This window comes from Populus alba, chromosome 8 (assembly GCF_005239225.2).
Source record: "Populus alba chromosome 8, ASM523922v2, whole genome shotgun sequence".
Classification (NCBI taxonomy): Eukaryota; Viridiplantae; Streptophyta; class Magnoliopsida; order Malpighiales; family Salicaceae; genus Populus; species Populus alba.
Genome location: NC_133291.1, coordinates 234,194 through 258,457, shown reverse-complemented (window position 1 = coordinate 258,457; position 24,264 = coordinate 234,194). Strand labels below are relative to the sequence as shown.

Sequence of the window (24,264 nt, the reverse complement as noted above, 5' to 3'; positions counted from 1 at the left end):
GGTCCTGAAACATCATGAAATAAAAGAACACGTTTAATATATAAATCAAATGTGAAATGCTGAAATTAAAAAAAAAATTAAAGTTTAATATAATTAAAAGAATAAGAAGAAAATGTGATAAACTTAACAAATAACATACTCGTTTGATTTTTGACCAGGACAACATGTTATTCAAGGTGAAAGAGAGAAAAAAGAGAGGGGAAAGAAAAAGTACTTTCAAAACTTCATAATGGGTCTAGCAACTACATACGTCGAATCAGGATCACTATAATAGGGGGTGGTAAGAAGCATCAAATACAGCCTTGAAATGTGGTGTTTGGCTACCAAGAAATGCTGCACAACCCTTCAAAGGGTGCATACACCCATATGTTACAAGCCAATAATTTTTTTTTTTAAAAAAATTAATTTATGCAAATACTAAATTCCTCGCAGGCTAAAGAATACCTTATGATAACTGCTCCCCCCGAGAGTGTATAAACTCAAGAAGGAAAGTATAAGCTGATAATTCAAAGAACATGGCAGGAAAGCAAGACTTGATACTACCCTTGAAAGGGAAACCAATTCCTTGCTCTCTGGAGTTCTGTCTCAGCAGGTCATTCATTTGTTTGAATGTTGGTAATGACTTCCAGGTCGGAACCCACTTCATGCCTTGGTTCAAGGGAATGGTGGAGACTTCAGGCAGGTATCGGTTGACGAGATCAGGTATTTTCTCCTTAATAATACCAATAAAACTTGATCCGGTTGGGTTATAGACTTAGTTGTCTTTGGACACAGCTTAATTAATTTACCAAGTGTGAAGAAAGACAAGTGTAACTTAACCAACAGATCTGCTTTATGAAAGGATGGAATTATGGGAGCACACAATATTAACAAAAAAAAGCCCTCAATCTTAGCTATAGATTATCTGAATTTAAAAGCACTTCAGTAACCACACCGTGTTAAGAAGTGAAAACCAAAAACACTGATGCCCCAGTTGTGCATATCAAAGACTAAAAAACTTCTTTGCCCCCCGTTCAATCAATCTTGTAATAAAAAGTATATTTCATGAAAAATATGATATCACCCTTGAAAGCATGCTGTAAATAATAAGGGAAAAACAATAAATTTATTGTAGAAATCCTCGATAAAATGTGAATGTATGTACAATATATCACTGGGTGCTTCTAGCTTTTGTTTTAACAAGCAAGTATGCATTTGAAGTGCATTTAGCAAAGGATTCACATGGCTAAGAAGCTTGATTTAACCTATAGTTTTCGATTGAAAGAAAAAAAAATATCCACACAAGGTTGCATGCTTGGTTCTACGATGACCCCATTTTTGTAGCTTGAAGGCATTGACTAGGTGTCAATTTCTCTTCACTGGCAATCTTAGACAATAAAAATGCAAGCTTGATACCATAAGATCCTGGCTTGACATCATTAATGTTACCCCAGGTTGAACACAAATCCTCCCCTGGAGGCTTTGATGCCTCTGAGCTCTTGTTCATACCCTGGTCTAAGCACCATTTTCCAGGCACCAATCCATTGGGTTCACGGTTCAAGACGTTCTCATCTATCATGTTTAGTGCAGCAGCATCTTCTTTAAATGGCCTTGCAAATGCTGCTCCACCATTTAGCATTTTGTCATAAGGTGATTCCCCATCTGTAGCAGTTTCCAGAATATTGTACCTCAAATCATCGCTTACTGTTGTGTTTTGAAACTCAGGAGAGTTGCAGAGGACAGAGTGGAAATACGATTCAAGTGGGGATGCCGTGTTGCTGAAGTACATTAGTAGTTTTCTTGGAAGGTTGTCCCATCCTTGGACACAGTACTCCATGAAAGCTCTTGTAAGAATCAGCCAGGGCGAACCTGGTAGACAAACAAGCATTTACAACAAGTGATGGCTTTAAGATATGCCCTTTGAGTTGTAAAGGAAACTGACCTCCAAATATCTTGAAAGCATCAGGTGTTGTTCGAGTCTCAACAGCGTAATAAAGGTGGCTCCTCTTTTGAAGATGCAAGCTGGGATCTACAACAATTTGGTTAATCTTGTGTATCCTGCACCAAATCAATTTGACAGCCATTGCTTCTTTAAATCAATCAGGTTACCTTGAACTTCTTCTCTCTCTATAAAGTAAAGAAACTGCAGGATGAAAAATGGCTCTTGCTTACTCGTTTTTCGCAGTGTCATTAGAATAGTTGATGAAGTTGAGATCTCTTGGCAAGGAAGTGAAGGCATGGAGGAGATCTGCCCAGAAATATTTATTATTAACAAATGACGTGGCCATTGCATCACAAGGCTAAATTGCTGGAAAATATTGCAAGTAGCATTTACCATCTTGACTCACTAGAGGATAGTCTGAGACACTTAAATTGATGAACCAGTCCCAATCTGTACTCAGCTTAAGAAGCAGCGCAGCAGCGTTGAGTATGGCAGCAAGAGCAGAGGATCCCATTTCGTTGATAGCATAACCTTTTCCAACAACGTTAACATTACCGAATGCTTGAAACAAACTTTCAGATTGAATTGAAACAACCAACTCCGCCCTTTCATAATCTGAGGATTCCGCATCGAGTTGCAATAGATATTGGTTCCTTGGATGATAAATTGCTTTTAATAGCCTTAACATTCTCTTCCCATCTCCACTGGTACCACATATCCAATAAGCAAGAACAGGAGGATAGTCCCGCCCTTTTGAAGGGACAATCACTGAAAAGTACTGCAAATCCTCACTTGCAGCAGCAGAAGCGTGATCATAAAACCATGACTTCGACAAGGCAATCAGTATCAGTAGACTCATTGCAAAAGCAAGAATCCATACATGATAGCCTGAATTCCCTGAAGAAATTTTTGATGTCCTCATTTGATCATCAGCTTCTCAATGCCAGCTTCACCTTCAAGAATTGACGTTCGAAAAAGAATTGGAAACCGGTGAAGAACAGGATAACAAAGAACAGGAATGTGGGAGAACTCTAGGAGGTGAGAAAATGCAGATACATGGTGAAGACTTGAGAACCTAAGAAGGGTTTGAGGAAGGTGTGAAGTTGTTGAACTCGCACTGCTCAACTTACTAGCAAAAAGGAATAAAAAACTTGAACTCAAAGAAAATTAGAAAAGCAAACAGAGGGATTGTGCAAAGGGAGGGTGCTTTCAAAACAAGGAAGCAAGATTGTCCATGATGATTGATGACAGCAGGGCTTTTAGAAAAGGACATGGAGGTGGGTGGTGGTTCTTTTCTGCGAGTTATAATGTTAGCTGCTCTCTTTTCACTTTCTCCTGTAGTTTGCTCATTGGTGGGCTTTCAGCTTTCAAGATCAACCCCCCAAAAAACATAAGAAATTAAATTTAAAAACTTGAAAGTATTTTTCTTATCTAAAACAATTTAGAAATTTAATATTTGTTCAGATAAAAAATACTTGGAGAATCATTTAAAAAAGCATTAGAAAAGCAACGGTGAATGATGCCTCCTTCATAAGATATATATAAATTTTAATAGCTCATGGAGTGATTATTGACATTATTTAAGGAATTAATTCGGAATAAATATTTGGAGGTAAACAATGCTAGTCTTTGTGGTCTGCCTGGCAAGATCGTTAAGATTATCCATCAGCGGTTGAAGACAAGACAGCCCAGCCAAGGCTTCTACTTTAATGATTTCTGATAATTGAATCATATGTCTTCATCATTAGAGTTTTTAGTTACTTGAGCTTTAAGCCACTTTATTATTTTGTTTTATCATTTTTCTTTCAATTTATAAACTTTATATATATTTTTATTAATTTACCAACTGGACCGAACACAAACACGGCCACTCTTTGGGCCCAAATAATCTATTAAACAAAATCCCTCTGTTGGATCAGTCCATTTGTTATATCTGATGTATTTTTTTATATACTGGTTTGGGCCTGCCCTTTTCCATCACCTGCTGCTTTAGGCTCCAAAAATCAATCCTGGTTGAATAAAAGTCAACCCAAACAAATATTTTTTAAAATAATATTGTTTTAACAAATATATATATATATATAATATAAAAATTAATCCACTTTTTATTCAATTTCCCCCCTAATCCAGATTGGTTTAGCCGGGTCTTCCCGCTGAAAAATTTTCTCACGTGATAATTGTAGGCTAATAAGGATTACGGATAATTCATAATGAAATAATTAATAATAATAATAATAATAATCTCCCATCCCTCTCATGCACTTGCCTCCTCCCCGCACAACCCAGAAGGATTGTCATAAAACCCTTGCTTTCATTCATCTCTTAATCTCTGCCTACTCCAATGGAATCAATGCTGATGACAAGCTCAGTCTTTCCAGAGACATGCCCACTTCTCAATAACATCCCCTCTTCTCCTCTGCCCCCTTCTATCAAAGTACACAACACCAAGCGGACTGGGTCTCTCAGATTTGCCCAAAATCCCCACTTTACTTCCCTTCGTCTTCCAGCTCTAGCACGTCATGTTTCAGGTGGTGATGATGATGATCAGGGGCCGTCAACTAATGGGTCTGCCTTCTTTTCTGATGAGACTCTTTCTTTGCCTCAGGTGATCATGTTTTTTTTCTTTCTTTCTTTTGGTCATAAAGGTGAATGCTTTGTTTCTTGAGTTGATAGATTGACAATATACGAATTTATGAAAGTTTTTGCAAGGTTTAAGGAAGTCTCAGGAAAAAGAGGGAAAAATAGTTGAGGTTGAATGTTGTGTCAGAGAATTTGATTTGTCTTGTTTGTTTTTTATTCAGGATTGGAAAGAGAGAATTTTTTTACTGTTGAGATTGGAAAGAAATTAGCTTTAAGAAAGGGTTGAATTTTCTTTAGGATGTTACGGAAAAGAGAAGAACTTTGCTCTTTTTCTTGAGGTTTTTGATAGGCTGAGGTGATGCTTGGTGGTAAGGGAGTTGTGGAAACAGGGTTGAAGAGCTGATAGGATTATTTTGAGCTTGAGAATCTCACAATTTCTTATACTACTAACCTGGTTGGAATCTGCAATTCTGTCCATTCAAGTTTTGTTTCCTTCTTTGACGGTGTATTTTTTTTTTTTTTTTTATGCGCAGATTATAGTGAGTTGTTAGGCTGTTAGGAAGTTGGGGGGGGGGGGGGGAACCTGTGGTCAGTTTCTCCATTTAATGTACAGGGTGTGGTTTTTTTTCCTTTGTCTTCGATCAGAGTTGTCTTCGCATGCCTATATGATGTTTTGGAACCTTTTCTTTTCTATGAGGTAGACAATAACTGGATTTATCAAATGGCTACTTCAGCTTAGTAGTGATGGCTTATCTCATGTTATGAAGGATAACATAAATCAAAGTGAAAGTAGTGAAAAAGATGCGGAGAAAATACTGAAGGTGGAGACGCCTCTGATTGTACCCCATGGAAATGGAACAGGTGGGGGAGCCAGAGCTGGGCTTTTCAGAACACCAATTTCTGGTGGAGTGCAGAGTGCAACATCAGCTCATGGCTTACCTCGACCAGCATTAGCGGTCCGCAATTTGATGGAGCAGGTAATGACGATTTGTTTTTTTTCTCCAGAACCTAGTCATTGCCCAGAACGTGTCTAATTTCATGTGTTTAATATAATGATTCTGAATGTATATTTCTTCACAACGCAGGCTAGATTTGCTCATCTGTGCACTGTAATGTCTCGAATGCACCATCGAAGAGAAGGGTATCCATTTGGTTCCTTGGTAGATTTTGCACCAGATTCAATGGGCCGTAAGTTCTCAAGTTTTCTTACTGATTACTGCTAAATGATATAGTTAGTTTGGTTAAAAAGATGTAATCAAATTGGACTAGAATTTGACAAGAACTCTTGATTCTGGACACTCATTTGTACATTTAACAATGATTTTCATAGTGTGTACATGTGTCTGCAAATGATTTGACTCATTTAATCTTTTTGGTTTTCACAATCTGTAGATCCTATTTTTTCATTTTCACCATTGGCCATCCACACAAGGAATTTGCTAGTAGACCCTAGATGCACACTAGTTGTGCAGGTTAGTACATGCTCTTTCACTCTAGAAAATCCTGGGTAGTTTTTTTCTCCATTTATGAACTTTACTGACAGTTAGGTTTCATAGATCCCGGGGTGGAGTGGCTTATCAAATGCAAGGGTAACAATTTTTGGTGATGTTTTCCCACTCCCAGAACACCAACAGGTAATCCTCCCTCTTCTCTTGAGAAAGTGTGGTTTTGCTATATGCCCTTGAGGGTTAGATTTCTTTTCCTTTTTTTTTTAGATGCACAATGCGAGGGTATATACAACATGACCAGTTTCCATCTTAGTAGTGTCTATAAGGATCTCTTTGACATTTATGTTACTTTCAATAGAGTATGTTGCATTCTTCTGGTATTCGTGCTCCTGAATATTGGAGATCATTTTTGGCTGTAACTTACCTGCTAATGGGTTGTTAGTTTGTTGAGATACACAGAAATTTCTCTAAAGAATCCGCACCAATTTTTGTAGGGAATGTGCATCATCTCTTGATTTTTGTTACTCTAGAGGATCTCTCTTTTTTCTTTGTTGAGTATAATATCTGTTTGCATCTGCCAGGAGTGGGCTCATAAGCAATACATTGCAAAACATCAACAGGGGCCTTCCCAGCAGTGGGGGAATTTCTACTATTTCAGGATGCAAAACATAAGGTTTGTTTCTTGCATATCGAGGTTTGGTTAGATTTCTTTATGCTTTTAGCTCCTTAGATTAGCTGCTTCAAATTTTAATTAAAAAAATTAGTTCCAAATTCTTCTATTGCATTTTGAGCATTGTGCTTGCTTAACCAACACTTCAATGGGGTTGAAGAACATGCCATTTAAAACTGGAAATACAATTAGCACATGTCTTCTCAGAGTTGGTTTAGTTGGTTTTGCTCAGAAGAGGTTTAAAATTCTTATTTTGATGGCATTTTTGGGGCAATTTTTGTTGCCCTTCTTGTTAGATGGTCATGACATGAGCTGCAAACCGTTGTGTTCTTTTGCATGCTCATTGATTCATGGCCTATTGAGCACAGTGGCAATAAGGAAGTTGATATTTGTGTGCTGTGTTTGAGATTTTTTTTTTTTTGCGAGTAAAGGCTTAAAACTCAACAGAGGATTTAACTTTACAAAACTTAATGAACATTTTCAGCATTCTAGTATATTGTATACATCTTAATCAACATTTTAGTAAATTTGTTGGCAGGAACTGCACGTAATTAGGTGAAGTCCCTAAGTTTATGTTATGAGCTCATCTTTAAATCTAAAGATAAAAGATCAAATGTCTAAAAACTTTAATCTTTTGCCAGTGACATATATTTTATTGGAGGTTTTGGCACTGTCGCTTGGGTAGATGTCAAGGAATATGAGGCCCTTCAGCCTGATAAGATTGCAGTTGACGGAGGGGAGCAAAATCTCAAGGTGATCTTGAAAATCCTCATTTGTTCCAACAGAGATGATGTGCACATGCATAAGGAAGTTGTCTCTGGTTCTGTTATTGTGTTTTAATCTTTTATTTTATTCTCTCTATGGTCTGATAAGTTCATTTGGGACTTGTTTCTGTTTGGTATTCTCTGATCAAGGATGAAAATATCTAATACTGGTTAGTTTGATTTGCTGTTTTACACTAAGGAGCCAGACTGAATTTCATCTTTGAATAATAAGATTAGTTCCTTGTGACGTTAGTCTGGTCTATTACTGATATGGCTGTTAATGTGTCATAGTAAGGGAATGGTGAAACAGAAAAATCATGCATGTAGGCATAGCTATGCAAATGTTAAACACAGTTTTTGAGGGCTGCAACTGAATGCAGTCAGATTTGTATGTGCCAAAAAGTAGCTTGGCTTTTATTGATTGTAGCGTTTTGTTTTGTTGAGTGTCTGTAATTATTGTTTACTTGGTGGTCTCTTCACTTTCCACGTTCATGGATCTCAAGTGCTACTTGGCCTGATAATAGATTTCTTTTAACAAAAAGTCACCCGACAATCACATGAACTTTATGTTTCTGAGTTTATAGGTCCAGAGCTTATCTCATACATTTTTCTCTATGATGATAAGATTTTCCAGCATGTACTTTGGGCTTCACCGTATTGGGATTTGCATTTGCTACAGGAACTTAATGCAATTTTCTCAAAACCCCTTAAAGAGCTCCTGTCATCTGAAACAGAGGTAGATGATGCTGCCTTTATATCAATAGACAGTAAAGGAACTGATATTAGGGTCCGTCAAGGGGCACAGGTAATTCCTTCATTCAAGAACATTTCCTAGTCGATATTTGGTCATGTTCTTATGCTGGTGACTATATTTTGTATTCTGTTCTTTTATAGTTCAACATACAGAGGCTATCATTTGAAGATGGGCACGTTGTTGAAACATTAGAGGAAGCCAAGGCTGCTCTTTGGAAACTAATAAATAAAGGCCAAGTGCACGGTTTGCAGAAATAAAACTTGGGCTGCTCTTTATGCGACCTTTCTTTCTTTTTTGATTGAGCTTGAAGCGAAATAGCCGAAAGAAGCTGAGTTTGTATCCTAATTCACATCAAAATAACCTCATTAGTTTTCTTTTCCCCGTTTTCCCCTTCAACTTTCATGTCCTAAAAACTCCTAGGACTTGTTGTAGGTGGACTGCAGTTTGTACACAGGTCTCGTGATAATGCAAAAGTTTTTTATTTTATTTTTATGGCAAGCACAATTTCTTGCAAATGCTTGACTTGTATTGCCAGTAATTGATCTTCAAAACACACGTAAGGCAAAAGGGCTACTACATATGACAAATTCAGACATCATATTAGCTTCTCCAAACATGCATGGCCATCGGTCATCCTTATCGGCTTTGAAAAATAGGCTAGGACCACCTTTTCTGTTTGAAAATGTGATGTTGAAATGCACTGTGATCAAACTGTAAGGTGTAATTGTCATTAACGTGAAATTGCAAATCAAGACAGAATCTCTCGATAATTGCAAGCAACCAAGTTTTAGTCTTATCTCAAGGAAGTATCAAAACGGTACAGCCCATGGCATCAGAAATTTGGTTTTTGGCCTGTTGAGAGACTACCAAGTCATGAAGGAAGCCATTTGTTCAAATCTTTTCTTCAATAACCTGTGATGAACCGAGAGGGTTTATAGGATACTTTTCGTCAAGCCTTCTCACTGCTTCCACTAACAGGATGAAAAGAAGGATGATGTTTCGTTCATGGGTTTTACCCACCATTAGAAATTAATACAAGTGCTTCATTTGGTGTCTTAGTGATGATAATGATGATGGTGTATCCAACGGTTTCAATTATGACACGTAGTAGATTAATGGTCCCTTTTAAGTCTCAATCCTGATGATGGCTATTCCACCTGGCACTCGAAATTCTACTGCCCTCTTCTCTCTCACCTAATGATTCACTGTTGGAAACATTTCCTCTGTCAAGTACAAGGATCCTATATACAGCTTGAGGATCCCTAACCTTTATATAGCCAGGGAAATCTAGTGAAAGTAAATCTAAACCTCAATATAGTCCGTAATCTATACTGAGTCCCAAGACAATACAATCTATCAATCGGGTCCCTAATGCTTCACATGTTATACGCGGTGTAGCGGCTTCGTTTTGAAGAAACCTGACAAAACAATTAAAGGACATGGACGGGAGACCCAATTGAGAAGTGTGTCTGAACTCTTTGGGACCCAATTGATAAAACTTATAGTTTTGAAACTCAATTGAGAATTGGGTAATATGTTAGGGTCTTTTGGGTTTTAACTTCTCTAAAAGGACATCCCATTTGGACTCACACAGTAAATTCAGGGAAAAAAGATAAGAGAGTGGAAGATGAAGCGAGAAGATATAGACAAAGGTCTCTATTTGTCATTTGGCTTCCTTGTCTTCAAAATGACATGGTGGCAAGGAACAGTTGAGAATGAAGGTGGCTCATCATTTCATGTACCAGACAAAAGAAATGGGCTCCCCTCATCACCTATCTTTCTATCCACGATCTATCTCTTTTCAAGTCTACTGAATTTACCATCTTCCTTATTTTTCACCATTTCATTCTTTGACATTACATGAACACCAGACCATTTCAGAACTATGTTTTGTTTCTCCCTACCCTCTGTCCAACACAATCCCACATACCTCAGTTGCTCCAATAACCATAGCCTTACATCTTAAAAAAAAACTTTAGTCAGGACTATCCTACAAAACAACAAGCATGGCTACTTTCTTCATGGCAAAGAGTACTCCTAGAAGCAGCAACATTGGATCATCATCAGCATCACCGATAGTTAAGCTGGCTGATGACCATCTCTTCACAATTATGCTTCTGCTTCCTGTAGATTCACTTATCTCCTTTGCCATGACTTGCAAAAGGTTCAGGTCCTTGACAACTTCTGATACACTGTGGGAGTCCATATGCAGGAGGGAGTGGGGGTCCACATCAGTGGATGCCTTCAAGTCTTCTATCAATACCAACAACAATCAGCAGTTGCCATGGATGAGGCTATACAAGCAGGTGTCTCAGCTTGACTCATTTTCTTGCCATAAACTGCCTGACCCAGATAGTGACTTGATGCTCCCAACTCCCAGGGCTTCTCACTCTCTCAACTTTGTATCTGATTGCCTGGTCTTGTTTGGTGGTGGCCGTGAAGGAGGTCAGCCTATCTTTCATTTGATTAGATGTTATGATTCCCAAATCTAATATCTTAATATGTTATGTTTCTTAAATGTGCCCGTGTGCGTCTGTGATGCTTGTTTGATTTGCTGGTTAAGGATGCTAAAGGGTTGTTTATATTAGTTTATGCCTGCTCATTAGTTCTGCCTTCAGATTTCTAGTGTTCCTGATTCAACTAACCATGGATTAGGGTTTCATTGCTTGAGAATTTTCTTGCTTCTTGATCATGGCTTCAATATATTGGTAAGTTTGAAATCGAGCATTCGTTGTGTTGAGTTAAGTTATGCATCACAAGTTTCTGGCTGCCTTATACGTTTATAAATTTAACTGCATGTATCTGTGCAGCATTATAGCCTAAAGCATGCTCCTCTGCTAAATTTTTTAACATACAAGATATTGTGAAGTGATGATGTGGTTTCTTTCTTGCTAGCTAGCTGCAAATGCAGTAGTCTCACTTCTTATAATGCTTCTTGAGTGCCCATTTTGGCAACCAGATTACTGTATGGCAGCAATGATCTACTTATTCCACAATGTTTTCTGCTGCTGCTTTTCCAGTAAAAAACGTTCATTAGAATCAATTTAATTGTCCATTTCTGATAAAGTACAGTTACCCTCATCCTTGAACTTGAAAGTAATTGCAACTAGTAAAGGCGTCAATTCCAGAAGCTAATCAATCTCAGCATCCGTTTTCGCTTCCTGCACTGTGAAATGCAAAACACATCCCACAATGCCACTTTGTTCATATATTCCAATATTTAATTATTTATTAGCAGTTTGAGTTATAATTATATTGTGGAAGGATGATTGAATCATTTCAGCAGGCCCCATCGGGAAAACTTTTAGTAAAAATGGACAATAATTGAACGATCATCATTCTCTTGATTTTTCTGAAGCTGTTCTGCATTTATTTATTTTTACCTGTTTATGTCAAATTGCTTCGGTGTATAACCATTTCTTGTTTTTGTTGTGTTGGTCTTCTTCGCAGGGCGAGATCTCGATGATACATGGGTGGCATACATAGGTAAAGATTTTCAAAGAATGCTGAAATGGCAGAAGGTTACCTCAGGAATTCCGAGTGGGAGATTTGGGCATACTTGCGCCGTCATTGGCGAAAATCTTGTGCTCTTTGGAGGAATTAATGATCGTGGGATGCGTCAAAATGATACATGGGTGGGGCAAGTAGTACTTAGTGAGAACCTTGGTATAACAACATTGTCATGGAGGCTGCTTGATGTGAGCTCCGTAGCACCACCACCCCGTGGGGCTCATGCTGCTTGTTGCATTGATAAAAGAACAATGGTCATCCATGGAGGCATTGGATTGTATGGCCTTAGATTGGGAGATACTTGGATTCTAGAAATCTCAGAGAATTTCTGTTCTGGAACGTGGATAGAGCTGGTGGCTCATCCATCACCTCCACCTCGTTCAGGACACACATTGACATGTATCGAAGGAACAGGAACTGTTCTATTTGGAGGAAGAGGTTTGGGGTATGATGTGCTGCATGATGTCTGGCTCTTGCAAGCGTCTGAGGATCAACTCAAGTGGGTACAGATGCTCTATAATTTGCAAGACATACCTGAAGGAGTCTCCCTCCCGCGAGTTGGCCACTCAGCCACACTAATTTTGGGAGGTCGGCTGCTAATCTATGGAGGTGAAGATTCACAGAGACACAGGAAGGGAGATTTTTGGGTGTTAGATGTTAGTAAGATCCCATCAATTAAAGAGCAGTCAACTCCATTAAACTCAAGGGGATTACAAGCAAATATGTGGAGAAGGCTCAAGGCAAAGGGTTATAAACCCAACTGTAGATCATTCCATCGAGCCTGTGCAGATCATTCAGGACGTCGCTTGTATGTTTTTGGTGGAATGGTGGATAGCTTACTTCACCCTGCCGAAGCATCTGAGATGAGGTTTGATGGGGAGCTCTTTCTGGTAAAATTTGAGCTGGAAACAGGAGCAGTAAGGTGCTGAGGTAACATAAGAGTGTTTCCAAATGATCACTCAAAAGGCCATAATTCTTAGCCCTGTAGATGGTAGCCCTCACGCAACTCAATCATCTGCTTTGTACATGTTTCATGAATAAAATATGAAAAATGCTAGACTATGCCTATTTTAGACAAATCTTGAGGGAGGCCATGGAAGTGATCCATATTGAGTCACTGCCTCCAGGATCAGAATGAAAATCATCAGCCTCAGCCTCATTTTTCCGTCAACTTATTATGTCTATAAAATCAGGCTCCAAGCACTAAAGCAGTGGAGTGAGGATTCATGAATCCTTTGGGACTAGCTCAATTAGCCCTCCATGGTTTGGACTAATTGTTTCAGGTCAGGACATTTGATAGACGAAAATCGATCTTGCTTTTTGTTAAGAATAATAATAATAATTTAAAAAAAAAAAAAACCCATACATGTTGACACTCAATAGTTATAAACCTTGCAAACTATCCAAGAATAGGACTTAAATCCTAGACTTCCCTGCAGTTATGTCTTGAAGTTATTATAGTGATTGTTTTATAAATATTTTTTTATTTAAAAATATATTAAAATAACATTCTTTTAATTTTATAAAATTTACTCTTAACATCCACCTAAAAACAATAATTTTAAGTAAAATTAAATTTAAAATTTTCCGAGGAACAATGTTTTAGCCACCAAACACGCATTATCTTGATCACCATGCTTTACGTTGGTCACCAGACCACCCAGCCATAATCTCACGCATCAAAGAAACATCTTTTCGACAGTTGAAAGACGAAGGTGCGCGTTCATCAAATACTTGTAATCACGAGAATTTGAAGCCAGGGATGGGATTGAAAAGGGCACATTTTTATTATTTTTCCAGAAATAAAATCTAATAATGCGCTTTCCATGTTACAGTGAAGTATATTCTCAAGCTGATACAACACATCGGGAAGAATTGCTACTTCCCTCGTTCCCTCAGTTACACTGGGGAGTAAAAAATGTTGACAAAAATCACAAAAATGTGTGGAAGAATGATACAGATAAATATTTGCCTTGATGATGAGACATCAATTGGTTGGATAGGAGGGGCTATCCTACCAAAGAAGAAACAGATATCGGTCATGAGTTCAATTTCAGTTTGGTTCTCCACGTATCTGCAATGACTTTTTTTGGAGCTGGATCATCTGGTCCTCTATCTCGCTGTCCTGATGTAAAGTACAACCATCCGTTCCAGAATCCAACCAGTGTAGTTTTGACACGATATGGAAGTTTTCCGATTACTGACCATGTCTGCAGGCATTCATGACATAAAAATACAAGTTATATAATACCATCCGTTGTAACAGAAATCAATTTACAGAGGGGAGAGAAGAAAAAAAGGCACAGGTTGATGCAGCTAGAAAAATGTGATCTAGATATCCATATTGTATATTGTTGTGACTGCAATGATATGACAAAAGTTTGTCAGATTCTGGAGCAGGCATTAACATGACAAACTTCTAACGGACTTTTGGGAGACACAAGCACATGGCACGGTAGAAGCTGCCACAAACCGGTTGTGAAATTGATCAGGTTCTTATCACTTCTAGATTTTGGTGTTCACCTGAACCAATACTAATTCATTGCTATTCTTGGTCAACAAAGCTTGATAGGGCAGTCAAGTTCAGGTAGCAGTGACCCGAATCATGAAACACGGGGAGGAAAAGTTTCTTGTCCTTCTGAGGTCAAAAGGATAACAGAAAAATCACATCAGCTGTTCTCTGACAATACTTTCAAGGTATTCTTTAAAATCTTCGTAATCTGAACAAATCCAATTCCAATTCCGAATACAATGCTATCATTTACCGAATCAATATCCACACTTTGATAAATTAAATCTTAAGTTTCTTGACTATCAGCGGACAAAGATTTCAACCAATTATTGGGCTGTTCCTGTACAAAGCCTTCCACCATGAAAAAAGAATAGAGCCTAAGATTTAACAAATAGAGAATGCATACTAGAGTCTATAATATGTCATCAATCTTTGGAGAATTTCAATTCAAAGATTAAAAAACCATTCAAAACAGGCAGATGAAAGCAACTAGAAAGCAGCGAGCCAATAACCTTCCAATGGCAGCAACCAGGCAAGAAATGGATGTGTGCGTCTTGAAGTGTATGCACAAGCATTTAACAAATGTATAGAGATATGTAGGGTTATGTACAAAACCCATTACAGATTACACCTGGGGCACTGTGTAAATTGCAGGTACTTTGACGTGTAGAAATATGTTGGGTTATGTAAATTGTCTGGGAGAACATCCAAAAACAACAACCAAGCCTTGATGCCAAACTAGTTTGGAAGCACATAAGAAACATAAATTTCATACCAGTGTATCCAAGTTGAACCGGAAAACTTCACCAACCAGGACCATTTTTTTAGTTATAGGGTGTTTTTCAGTGGTGCCTCCAGCAATAACAATGGAATTATTAACAATTGCCCAAGCAAATTCAATGTGAGAGTCAGACTTTGGCATAGGAGGTAAAGGTTTCCACTTCATCTCGTCATCCAGCATGTAGACCTCATCATATACTATCTGAAACAACAAAAGACTCATAATGAGCCAAAACCATTAAATAAAAGCCGAGGGAAAGAGAGAAGGGATGTAAAGACAAATTTCTCCGAGTTACAACATAAACGTGGAATGTTTTAGTGATAATATACCTAAAAGTTAATTCAAAAATCTAAACATTAGGTCTCAAGGTTGGTTACACAAATAAAGGAGATTGAGCATAGTTGAAACAAACTTATAAAGCTTAATGATACAAGATAATCACCAAATCAACGATACATCATGTTTTTATTTTCCGTTTCATATTAAGTTCCATTTCATATAAAATTGAAAGACAAGTGATGTTAGGCTCACTTATTTTCTTCTTATCAAACATGAGCAAACCAAGAAAACTTGAAAAAGTTTTAGGGGACTACTTAAAAGCTTGGATAGAGAATGTCGATGCAATCTACAGAAGAAGTCATATAGGATTTGTATATAAAGATCACTAGTCAATATACCTCATTCCTACGAGAGCATTTGAAAATAGGTGATCCTGGCTTGGCCATAAAATCACCTTCCTGACCACCAATAATGAGAAGTCGATCATTAACCACGACACAAGCCCTGCATAGACGCATAAATTAAAAACATAAACAAGCTTCAGTTGTGAACTATTTCCTCGGTCATTTCACTGGATGGTTACAAATTGTGATCACTTGATTGACAGAAACACTATCAACAATAAAATGTTTTATTAGTGAAACTGTAATAGCCTATGGGAATTCATTCCAAACCAAACAACACAACTAAATGCGGAAATAATAAGACTAGGATTGGCCAGAAACCGATGTGGTCCTCCACGAGGAATTGGTATCTCAGTCCTCCATTCCTTTTCCAATGCTTTCCCATCCTTTACAGCAAGACTCCAATGCTCTAATGCTGGAGTGTGCCGATTTTCCTTGCTACCACCCATCACATGGAGTCTACCTCTCCAAAGTTGAGTTGCTGGTGCATATCTGAGTGTTATTACATTAAAGTTCAGAATCATTTACCAAAGAGCAAAGGAAAAAATACAGAGCATGAACTAATTTTGGCTTCAAATATTTAAAGCCGCCAGTACATTCCATCACTGACACATAGCATTTCAATTCAGAATAAGAACCACCAAGATAAGGCAGATGACTATGCAAAAAGCATAAGATAATCCATTTCTCAAAGAAAAATCAACAAACAGTCAAATTATGCTGTTGCAAGATCAGCCAATGTCTTGCACGCAATTTAAAGTTCATTTCAAACTATTTTGACACGTGCACATACCTAGGAACTGGTAAAGGAGGTAAATCCTGCCATTCCCTTGTCTCGGTATCTAGCACGAAATTACGAGCTGTAGGCCCTCTGCATTGAGGACCATATTGTCCAGTAACAATATAAATGTATCTCCCATCTGTGACCATTCCCAAGTGTGAATGAGCCATTTCTTTAGGCATATCAAATCTCCCTCCCCAGGTATTACCAGTAAAATTGTAAATATCTACATGTGAATGCACCTGTTAATTCCAAGAGAAGTTCCACCTCAAAAATTAGCAAATACATACACAAAGTCAAACCATAGTGAACAAGAATAGTAGAAGAGGTGGAAAAGGTTTCTCACAAAATCAATTGTTCCATATCCAGCAAAAACATATAGAAGATCCTTAATTTGTATTGCAGCCCCATCCAGCCGAGGCACAGGTGCATTAGCCATTTTCTCCCATTTCAGTTCCGGTGCAGGCAAATCAGCAAATGTAGCCGATAAGGATCGATCATGGACACCATCTACCTGCACACATAAACAAACAAACAACGATTCTTAACCTTTCCTAGACATCCGGGATTTCACTATAAACACAGAGTAAACGGGCATTACATAAATGGATTATGCTACAAACCTAAATTGAACCAAAAAACTTGTAGCTTTATCAGCCCCCACCATAACAACAGTAATAAACAACAAAGCATTCAACTTTTTCCTACATTACTCCCATAACCATAAAAAAAAGCTCCGAAACTGCAGAAACACTCGAATGGGCAGTGCTAAAATTGTAAGTAAAGCAAAAAAGATCGTACCTTTATTTTTTGGGGTTTAGTGTCAGCAAGATGTGGTTCTTGTTTTGGAATTATTACATTGGATTGAGGATATTTAGGAGGAACCCGGTTGGATATATAAGAAGAAGAAGCAAAATGTGGAGAAGATGCCCACAGATAATCACCAATCAGGCCAAACCCTAATAGAACCACACAAACTATGACCAGTTTTGTTGATTTTTGCTTCCCTGATGACCTTACCATCTCCCTCTGTATATTTATATGTGCATGCACATTTAGCTCTAGAGAGATAAAAAGCTTAACAGAGAAGGTGAAGTAGGAGTCTTGTGTCTCTGTAAAAATCTGACCTGTAATCTTTCTCAAGAAAAAGGAGAGATCTTGAGAGAGAAGATGACAACCGGATGTCGGTTCATTTTATATTAGTTTCTTTTTAGGCTTGGGCAAGAAAGGAGATCTATCTATTGGATTGTTTTCAATTAGGTCCTCTATAACTCTGACTTATGACGCTCGACAAATCAGCATCATGTTAATCTCTCCCCTCCATTAATGGGAAGTTAATTTACTCCATTAAATTATTCTTGAGAGAGTTTATCCATTAAGATATTTTAATTTTTAAGGAGAAGCCTCGTAACTAAGAGGTATGATTTAACATGCTCATATGTAAAGGTTACTCCTGGAATAATTATTGAATTATATAAAGGATATTAATTATTAGATTAACTATTTAATCACCGAGTGAACTCACTTTTTTTTCTTTGTAAGAAATCAGAAAAGGTATTGTTTTGATCAATTGCGTTTTCAGCACGCGTGGCCGAATTAACTCTTTAGTTTTAGTTTTTCGCATGAACATGTGAATGGGGTTTAAAAGTTTGTTTATAATTGTGGTTGCTGTTGTTATTGTTTTTTGAATAGTTTTTTTATGTGAAAGTGTATTAAAATAATATTTTTTTTTATTTTTAAAAAAAATTATTTTTAATATTAACATATCAAACTGATATAAAAACATTAAAAAATATTAATTTAAAAAAAATACTTTAAAAAATAATTTTAAAATATAAAAATAAAAAGAAAAACACTAGACAAGTGGGCCATCCGGCCCAAGCCTTTCATGATAGCAAGAATAAAGAAAGATTACTATTGTAGGTGTTTATGATCTAATTTCATTGCTAAGAACACAATTAATCGTATAGGATTTAATGCGTATTTAAATTAGAAATTAATATCACTTTACTCGGGATAACTAAGGGAGAGTTGGATTAGGCTAGTGTTATTTCTGATTTACTAACAGGAAAAATTAAATCCTACTAACAGAGAGAAGAGGTTCGCACCGATTTAATAGATTGAGAGACACGCAGCATTCTTACATGGTAGTTCAACTCCTGAACAATGATTTTTGATGGAAAAAGGATCCAATGGCTGTAAGAAGAGCAACGAGTACAAGATTACAAACCATTGAAAGCTTAAGCATGCTCTCTTCAATACACAGAAGCTTGAGTCTTCCAGACTGATACTGTGGTTATTAATCGCTCTAGGAAGAATCTTCAAGAAGCTCAATTGATGTGATTAACAACTCGTCATGTAAACAACAAAGTAATCTCTGCAATGAGAAAATATACTAATATCTCACAACATTTTTCTTTCTATTTATCATAATCTCAATCCGCTGCCTCAAGCATGTAAAATTCTCTACAATATATCAAACCCAACCCCCATCACAACCTTCAAGACCTAGGTTAATAAAAAATGAAAAAAAGATGGCAGAAAACACTTGAAACTATACACCTGGTGAAACCGAAAAGAAGAAAACACCACCACCTGTCTATCACAATCATCAATGCCACCTCCATAGCACTTCCACCACCATCGATATTTAGCTGGAAACGAGTAAAAAAAAAAAAGGAATCCCAAAGTGAGTCTACAGCACAAGCTATTACACAGGGATGACATCATTCTTTGAAGTGTCTTCGCATCTCAAAACAATACCCTCGAGGCTAGCTGGAAAAATACATTTGGCCCATTGGCACCCAGTTGTAATCGGTTCGGGGGGAGGGACGATCATAAGCACGTTGTCATTCCTTTGAACAACTCCCATTACACTAACAGTGCTTCCTTCTTTGATGTACCTACACATAGAACATCTACAGTTATTCCAGGTTACATGCAACTCATCGAAAGCAACTAATATAATAATAGAAAAGATACAAGACACGAGGACCTGAAAGATACTGAACAGCTACCATCTCTAATCGAGGGTCAAACAAAAACTAGAATTCTTGGACTGCACACCCTATTATTTTTATAGAAAAACTGTTCGACAAGGGTACAAAGTAGCTTGTAAGTTATACTGGTCAGCTCCCTCCCCTCTTCTAACCAAACAAAAGATTGTTTAATTCCCATCCCCCTCCTTGCAAATCTAAGTAAGCGAGAGCACGCCCTTCCTTTCCCTCTCGATCAGTAATTCTTCCCTCCCCTCCCCGAAAACTATTCCTGAATATGACTAGGTGTGTCCCAGAAGATCCTTATTACAAATGAGGAAAAACAAAAAACAGAGAGTTTGTACTGGCACATAAGTTTGCATAGACCAAGAGCTATGGTGAAAGTAAGAAAATCAAAAAAAGAAATCATTTACCCTTCTTTCATTCGCATTATTCGATCATCACTTGAAAGATTCCTTTCTCCCAGCCATTTGACAAAATCTGGAGACAGCTCTTCAGCACCCGGGTTAGCATCAATGACAAGGGAATCGTCAACATAAGGAGTCACCCTCGCTCCATAGCCAGTTTTAACCAATGCTCTCAATCCAGATTGAAAATCAGAAATGTAGAAGTCAACTGCACGCCTCTGTGAAATAGAAAATTTACAGAACTTCCAGTAAAAACTCAAAACCCAATAAAATAATCTATAATCAACGGGCACATCAGTCTGTAGAAAGTGGCATGAATGGGCACCTTGAATCGATGTCATTACAATCAATCCAAGAGCCAAATAAAACAAAGCAAAACAACTAAACATGGTAAGCAGAAAAGATGTTGGCAACAATAACAAGGTCAGACATTCTCCAGAAAAATGAAAAATGCAGATTATTCATGGCCACCAGCCTGAAGCAGAGACAATTTGTAGCAATCACCATTTTTTTCTACATGCATGAGGTGAAATGTATAAGATATTTCCTAAGTTATACAAAATTTAAAATGAGAAAACAATCTATTTACGGTAAGCACTAATGGTTAACAAAATTTTCCATAAAACCTAAGAGATGTGCCAATTACTTACATGCATGATAGAGTCCATCAAAATTTATCTAATCAATATTTCATACTCACTTCTAATGATCTGAGACCCCAACTGAAACGACGATGAGTTGGGTTGGCTGCTTTTGAGTCCCATCCTCTGTACTCGTACAAACTCGTGGAGGTATATACACATCTAGGAACTCTTTGGAAAGATGACTCCAGGGGCACATTACCACAGGTGACCACCTTTAAAAACACAATAGTCGTGTATATGAATTACTTGAGCATAAAAAAGTGGTAATCAATAACTAAAACAACATAACCAGTGCCTCCAAACATATTGGAAGACATGCACTGTAAAGAAATTCCATCCCCGTCAATCAAAAATGTACTTGAGAAAAACAGTATATTAAGTATTAACCCTCATCTGCCCACTCCTCCCAGAACAATATCCTTCTGCCAACACAGATTCATGTCACAAGTTATATTACATAGGTATGCAAGACCAAGCATTGTCACACATCCATCAGGTTATAAACCAATAAAGAGTTAACCGAGTAGTGAATGCTAAACTGCTTATGATTATGCAATGTGAGTGCGCACACTCAGACAGATCCCTAGAAGTTCACCTCTAAACACAAATAAAACAAAAAAGTGGTGAGTTATGTTTTCACTTCCAGTTGATACCCATTGCCACTTCTATATACATAATTTTGGTTCTGAAATTATTTTGAATCAAGATTAGCTTTCCTTTGCAAATCATATGCATTGAACTGAATACAAACTCTTCATTACATTTTGAAAACATCAGTGACAATTAATGACATGCAGAAATCTGCATTGCAACTTGTAAACAGGCATGATTTTTTTTTTTTTTTTTTTTGGGGGGGGGGGGGTTCGGAAAGGAGAGTCATGAAAAAGTAAATCTACTTAAATAAGAGCAGATGAGTATAAACATGTTAAAATAAATTCATCACAACTGTGACTAGCTGACATACCAAAACAAATTTTAGGGGAAAAAAAGATACATACCCCAGAAATTTTCACAAATTGCCCATTTTTTGCATTTCGTAGCTCAGCATCTGGGTAACGCGCAATGTAAGCCATGATAGCTCTTCTCCCGAAACAAGTATTCCATATGAAAAAAGAGGCAACAGCACCAAAAAGAACGACAACAACTATTAAGAGAATGGCATTATGGACTGCTCCAAGGATAAAACCACCAGCAATGAAACCCATTACAAAAAGTAGAATCAATGACCACAATATCAGCTTTGGGAAGTTCTTTCTGAAGGAAAAGTCGTCATCTTGGCTAAGAACAGTCACTGCCTGATTGTGAATAACAGCATAGCCTGGATTTTTCATAGACCCCATAGATTCTAAAGGACCAGATACCTTCCGAGGTGCCCCAGACGAGTTCAGTGGGCCTGAAGATATAGGACCAGATGTAATCAGACCGGTAGTAGGAAGAACAGGAGGAATGGGACCAGAGTTTTGGCGGCCAGAAGGCGTTACTCCACCCGACTGAGGGCCAGATGACTTCTTTACTGGCTCTCCATGCTTATTTAGGGGTCCTGAATTTGATTTTTTTAATGAAACTGAACCAGTTCCTCCAGATGATACCGCACCTGATGTAGTATAGGCTGCCCGGGCAGCTGCATTAGGCATGATTGGCCCTGAATGTGAAGCAGCTCCTCCAAATGACCCAGTCCTTGAAGGAGCACCAGTTATAGGTCCGGATTTCCTAGACTTTGAGCCGTCTACAGGAATATCAAACATTTTGCCCAACTCTCCAGACCTCTTGATATCACCACCAGTATATGGCATGGCCACAGAGCTCATTGTTGGAGCCCTCTCCTTCGGCTGTTCAGGCCGGCCTGATACATAAAGACCATTGCTGAGCTGATGAGATGGGAACCGAGAACCCATCTAGATACTTTAGGAGACCACAGGAGATGTTATGAAACAAATACCACTGCGTATAGTGATGCAATGGTCAAAGCCCTCCTACATATACAAAGAAAAAACATTTTAGTATTTAGACAAATTCATTGGAAATAAACAATTCTTGAAGTATTCTTTAGAGCTATTATAATAACCAATGAAAATACAAATTTAGTAGAGAAAATGTGTACAGCGTGCCATAAAAATGCATGAAGAGCACAAAAGATTCCAATGACCTAAAAAGCACCTATCTAGAACATAGGTGGTCACAGTAGTTAATTGCCAAAACCCATGAGATAAAGAGCACCAATTACGTGTCCAATCAAAGAAGTCTGATTGGACACCTATCTCGAGTAAGTAAAGAAAATGAAGATGACCAATCCAAAAGAACCAAACACCAAGAAAGCTGCCCAAAACCAAATCACCAAACAATAACAGCCAAAATCCCTAATGAAGTATCGGGAGCCCACTGAAAAAACTATCCCAAATTTCAGTAAACTTGGCAAATAAGCTACGCAATTGCCATGCTCTTGAGGATGAGCCTTAGAAATTATCTACCATATTCCTACAGCTTCTCAGCAAGCAAACCAAAGAGGGGATAACTAATAAGAGTCCCGCCCCCCCCAAAAAAAAAAAAAAAAAATACTAAACTAAACTCCAACAATGAAAAAGGTCTGAAGATCCAGGTTATCCTAATATTCTCCCAAAATACCATTCAAATTGCGTCTCATATCATAGAATCATGGAAGATCTAAAGCAAGAAGAAGAGAACCGGGTTGGCTAAGGGAATTTAGCTCAAAGAACCTCAAAATAACAAAAAAAATTTACAATTTTAAATTTGCTACATCTATTGTAGAGTTAGAAATCAAAATAACATATTAGCACCGTCAAGTTCTGTTTTCATAAAAGTCAACCGTGCAACTTATTGACATATATTATGCATAGAACCAAAATCCATCATCCAAATGAATGAACTAAGAGTTACAAAATCAGTATTTTAAGCATAACCGAGGAAAGACCAAGAATTCTGAAACAAGGAACCTCAAATGCTCTAAGTTTAACAGCTTAGGTTTAAAGTCCAGTTATTCTTCTGTTTACAGCATTTTTTCAGCCACCTCCTCAGGCAGACATTGAACTAAAATCCCTCACACCCCAAAAGCGAGGTACCTAACCTTTCATCCTAAGTAAATCAAAAAACACCTAAAAAAACTAGAATATATAGACCAAATCTAAGAAATAAAGCACTCCAATACTGCCATTTTGAGTAAAAACCATGAAAATCATAGAGATCTAACAAAAAAAGTAGAGATTTCAAAAGGTAAGAGCTTGACCGAGAGTGAGATTTCACTATATGTAAACGAAAAAATGGAAAATCTAGGAGTCAATAAAAACAGAGAGCAGAAATAAACAACAATAAAAACAATCTGCACGCTCAAAATATCAAAATCTATCAAAGGAACCAACTTTATAGCTCAAATCAAGAAAACAAACCAAACCCAGATCACCATTTTAAGCAAAAGGCAAGAAAATGGGAGAGATCTAAGAAAAGAATCATTCTTTTCAGGAGTTTTGAGAGAAGTGAAAAAAAGGGTCTAAATAGGATTAAAAAGAAATCATATTTCTTCTTCCCAACACATACCTGAACAGACAGTTGAGAGAGTTGTTGTTGTTGTTGAAATCTGGAGAAAATTACGGGAAGACAGCAATAACAGCAACAACACGGCTAAAGTGAATCAAAAGACAAAAACAATTGTTATGGTACTCCTAGTACTAACCAAACCAAAACCTCTCCCTCTCTAAAGAGCCACCCCTTTCTTTCTCTCTCTAAAAAATGAATCCACTTAATAACTACTTAATGAGACTCTCCCTCTCTCTCTCTCTCGCTCTTTTCTTTTGTGCGTGT

General features: G+C 37.6%; 5 protein-coding genes across 8 annotated transcripts; 2 read left to right on the top strand and 3 right to left on the bottom strand.

The window, feature by feature from the left end:
• Positions 1 to 1,086: 1,086 nt before the first annotated feature.
• LOC118045094 (beta-glucuronosyltransferase GlcAT14A) lies at positions 1,087 to 3,112 on the bottom strand. The gene is made up of 4 exons (XM_035053621.2): positions 2,315 to 3,112; positions 2,152 to 2,227; positions 1,922 to 2,037; positions 1,087 to 1,848 (listed from the first exon to the last, which is right to left on the bottom strand). The coding sequence occupies exons 1-4, from the start codon at positions 2,841 to 2,843 to the stop codon at positions 1,301 to 1,303; spliced, it is 1,269 nt and encodes a 422-aa protein (XP_034909512.1). The 5' UTR covers positions 2,844 to 3,112; the 3' UTR covers positions 1,087 to 1,300.
• Positions 3,113 to 4,148: 1,036 nt separating this feature from the next.
• Positions 4,149 to 8,623, top strand: LOC118045096 (uncharacterized). Of its 4 annotated transcripts, none has more exons than XM_073411019.1 (9): positions 4,149 to 4,526; positions 5,236 to 5,478; positions 5,587 to 5,689; positions 5,894 to 5,973; positions 6,058 to 6,135; positions 6,531 to 6,622; positions 7,261 to 7,372; positions 8,009 to 8,188; positions 8,278 to 8,623. In XM_073411019.1, exons 1-9 carry the CDS (start codon positions 4,263 to 4,265, stop codon positions 8,392 to 8,394), a joined length of 1,269 nt encoding a protein of 422 aa, XP_073267120.1. In that variant the 5' UTR covers positions 4,149 to 4,262; the 3' UTR covers positions 8,395 to 8,623. The 4 variants fall into 4 exon arrangements, with proteins under 4 accessions (XP_073267120.1, XP_073267119.1, XP_073267121.1 ...); XM_073411018.1 differs by having other exon boundaries at positions 5,203 to 5,478; XM_073411020.1 differs by having other exon boundaries at positions 4,150 to 4,526; positions 5,269 to 5,478.
• Positions 8,624 to 9,799: 1,176 nt separating this feature from the next.
• Positions 9,800 to 12,818, top strand: LOC118045095 (F-box/kelch-repeat protein At1g51550). Its single transcript, XM_035053622.2, has 2 exons — positions 9,800 to 10,582; positions 11,588 to 12,818. Exons 1-2 carry the CDS (start codon positions 10,144 to 10,146, stop codon positions 12,574 to 12,576), a joined length of 1,428 nt encoding a protein of 475 aa, XP_034909513.1. The 5' UTR covers positions 9,800 to 10,143; the 3' UTR covers positions 12,577 to 12,818.
• A 592-nt stretch (positions 12,819 to 13,410) lies between these two features.
• On the bottom strand, positions 13,411 to 17,675 carry LOC118045097 (kelch repeat-containing protein At3g27220). The gene is made up of 7 exons (XM_035053626.2): positions 17,206 to 17,675; positions 16,751 to 16,918; positions 16,417 to 16,646; positions 15,945 to 16,115; positions 15,618 to 15,723; positions 14,935 to 15,141; positions 13,411 to 13,857 (listed from the first exon to the last, which is right to left on the bottom strand). Exons 1-7 carry the CDS (start codon positions 17,425 to 17,427, stop codon positions 13,687 to 13,689), a joined length of 1,275 nt encoding a protein of 424 aa, XP_034909517.1. The 5' UTR covers positions 17,428 to 17,675; the 3' UTR covers positions 13,411 to 13,686.
• Positions 17,676 to 18,795: 1,120 nt separating this feature from the next.
• LOC118045098 (uncharacterized membrane protein At1g16860) lies at positions 18,796 to 24,264 on the bottom strand. The gene is made up of 5 exons (XM_035053627.2): positions 24,001 to 24,264; positions 21,450 to 22,424; positions 20,508 to 20,663; positions 19,814 to 20,025; positions 18,796 to 19,307 (listed from the first exon to the last, which is right to left on the bottom strand). Exons 2-5 carry the CDS (start codon positions 22,344 to 22,346, stop codon positions 19,115 to 19,117), a joined length of 1,458 nt encoding a protein of 485 aa, XP_034909518.1. The 5' UTR covers positions 22,347 to 22,424; positions 24,001 to 24,264; the 3' UTR covers positions 18,796 to 19,114.

Bases quoted from the DNA above. Each gene is read 5' to 3' on its own strand.
- LOC118045094 (XM_035053621.2), bottom strand. From the start codon at position 2,843: ATGAGGACATCAAAAATTTCTTCAGGGAATTCAGGCTATCATGTATGG. The intron at 2,228-2,314 runs GTAAATGCTACT...ATTTCTGGGCAG, and splicing joins TCCTCTAGTGAGTCAAGATG to ATCTCCTCCATGCCTTCACT. The intron at 2,038-2,151 runs GTAAGCAAGAGC...GATTTGGTGCAG, and splicing joins AATGACACTGCGAAAAACGA to GATACACAAGATTAACCAAA.
- LOC118045096 (XM_073411018.1), top strand. From the start codon at position 4,263: ATGGAATCAATGCTGATGACAAGCTCAGTCTTTCCAGAGACATGCCCA. The intron at 4,527-5,202 runs GTGATCATGTTT...TCTATGAGGTAG, and splicing joins AGACTCTTTCTTTGCCTCAG to ACAATAACTGGATTTATCAA. The intron at 6,136-6,530 runs GTAATCCTCCCT...TGCATCTGCCAG, and splicing joins CACTCCCAGAACACCAACAG to GAGTGGGCTCATAAGCAATA.
- LOC118045095 (XM_035053622.2), top strand. From the start codon at position 10,144: ATGGCTACTTTCTTCATGGCAAAGAGTACTCCTAGAAGCAGCAACATT. The intron at 10,583-11,587 runs GTCAGCCTATCT...TCTTCTTCGCAG, and splicing joins TGGTGGTGGCCGTGAAGGAG to GGCGAGATCTCGATGATACA.
- LOC118045097 (XM_035053626.2), bottom strand. From the start codon at position 17,427: ATGGTAAGGTCATCAGGGAAGCAAAAATCAACAAAACTGGTCATAGTT. The intron at 16,647-16,750 runs GTGAGAAACCTT...TGGAATTAACAG, and splicing joins GATATGGAACAATTGATTTT to GTGCATTCACATGTAGATAT. The intron at 15,142-15,617 runs GTATATTGACTA...TTGTTGTTTCAG, and splicing joins AATGCTCTCGTAGGAATGAG to ATAGTATATGATGAGGTCTA.
- LOC118045098 (XM_035053627.2), bottom strand. From the start codon at position 22,346: ATGGGTTCTCGGTTCCCATCTCATCAGCTCAGCAATGGTCTTTATGTA. The intron at 20,664-21,449 runs GTATGTATCTTT...GTGTTTTTAAAG, and splicing joins AATTTGTGAAAATTTCTGGG to GTGGTCACCTGTGGTAATGT. The intron at 20,026-20,507 runs GTGAGTATGAAA...TCTATTTCACAG, and splicing joins GGGGTCTCAGATCATTAGAA to AGGCGTGCAGTTGACTTCTA.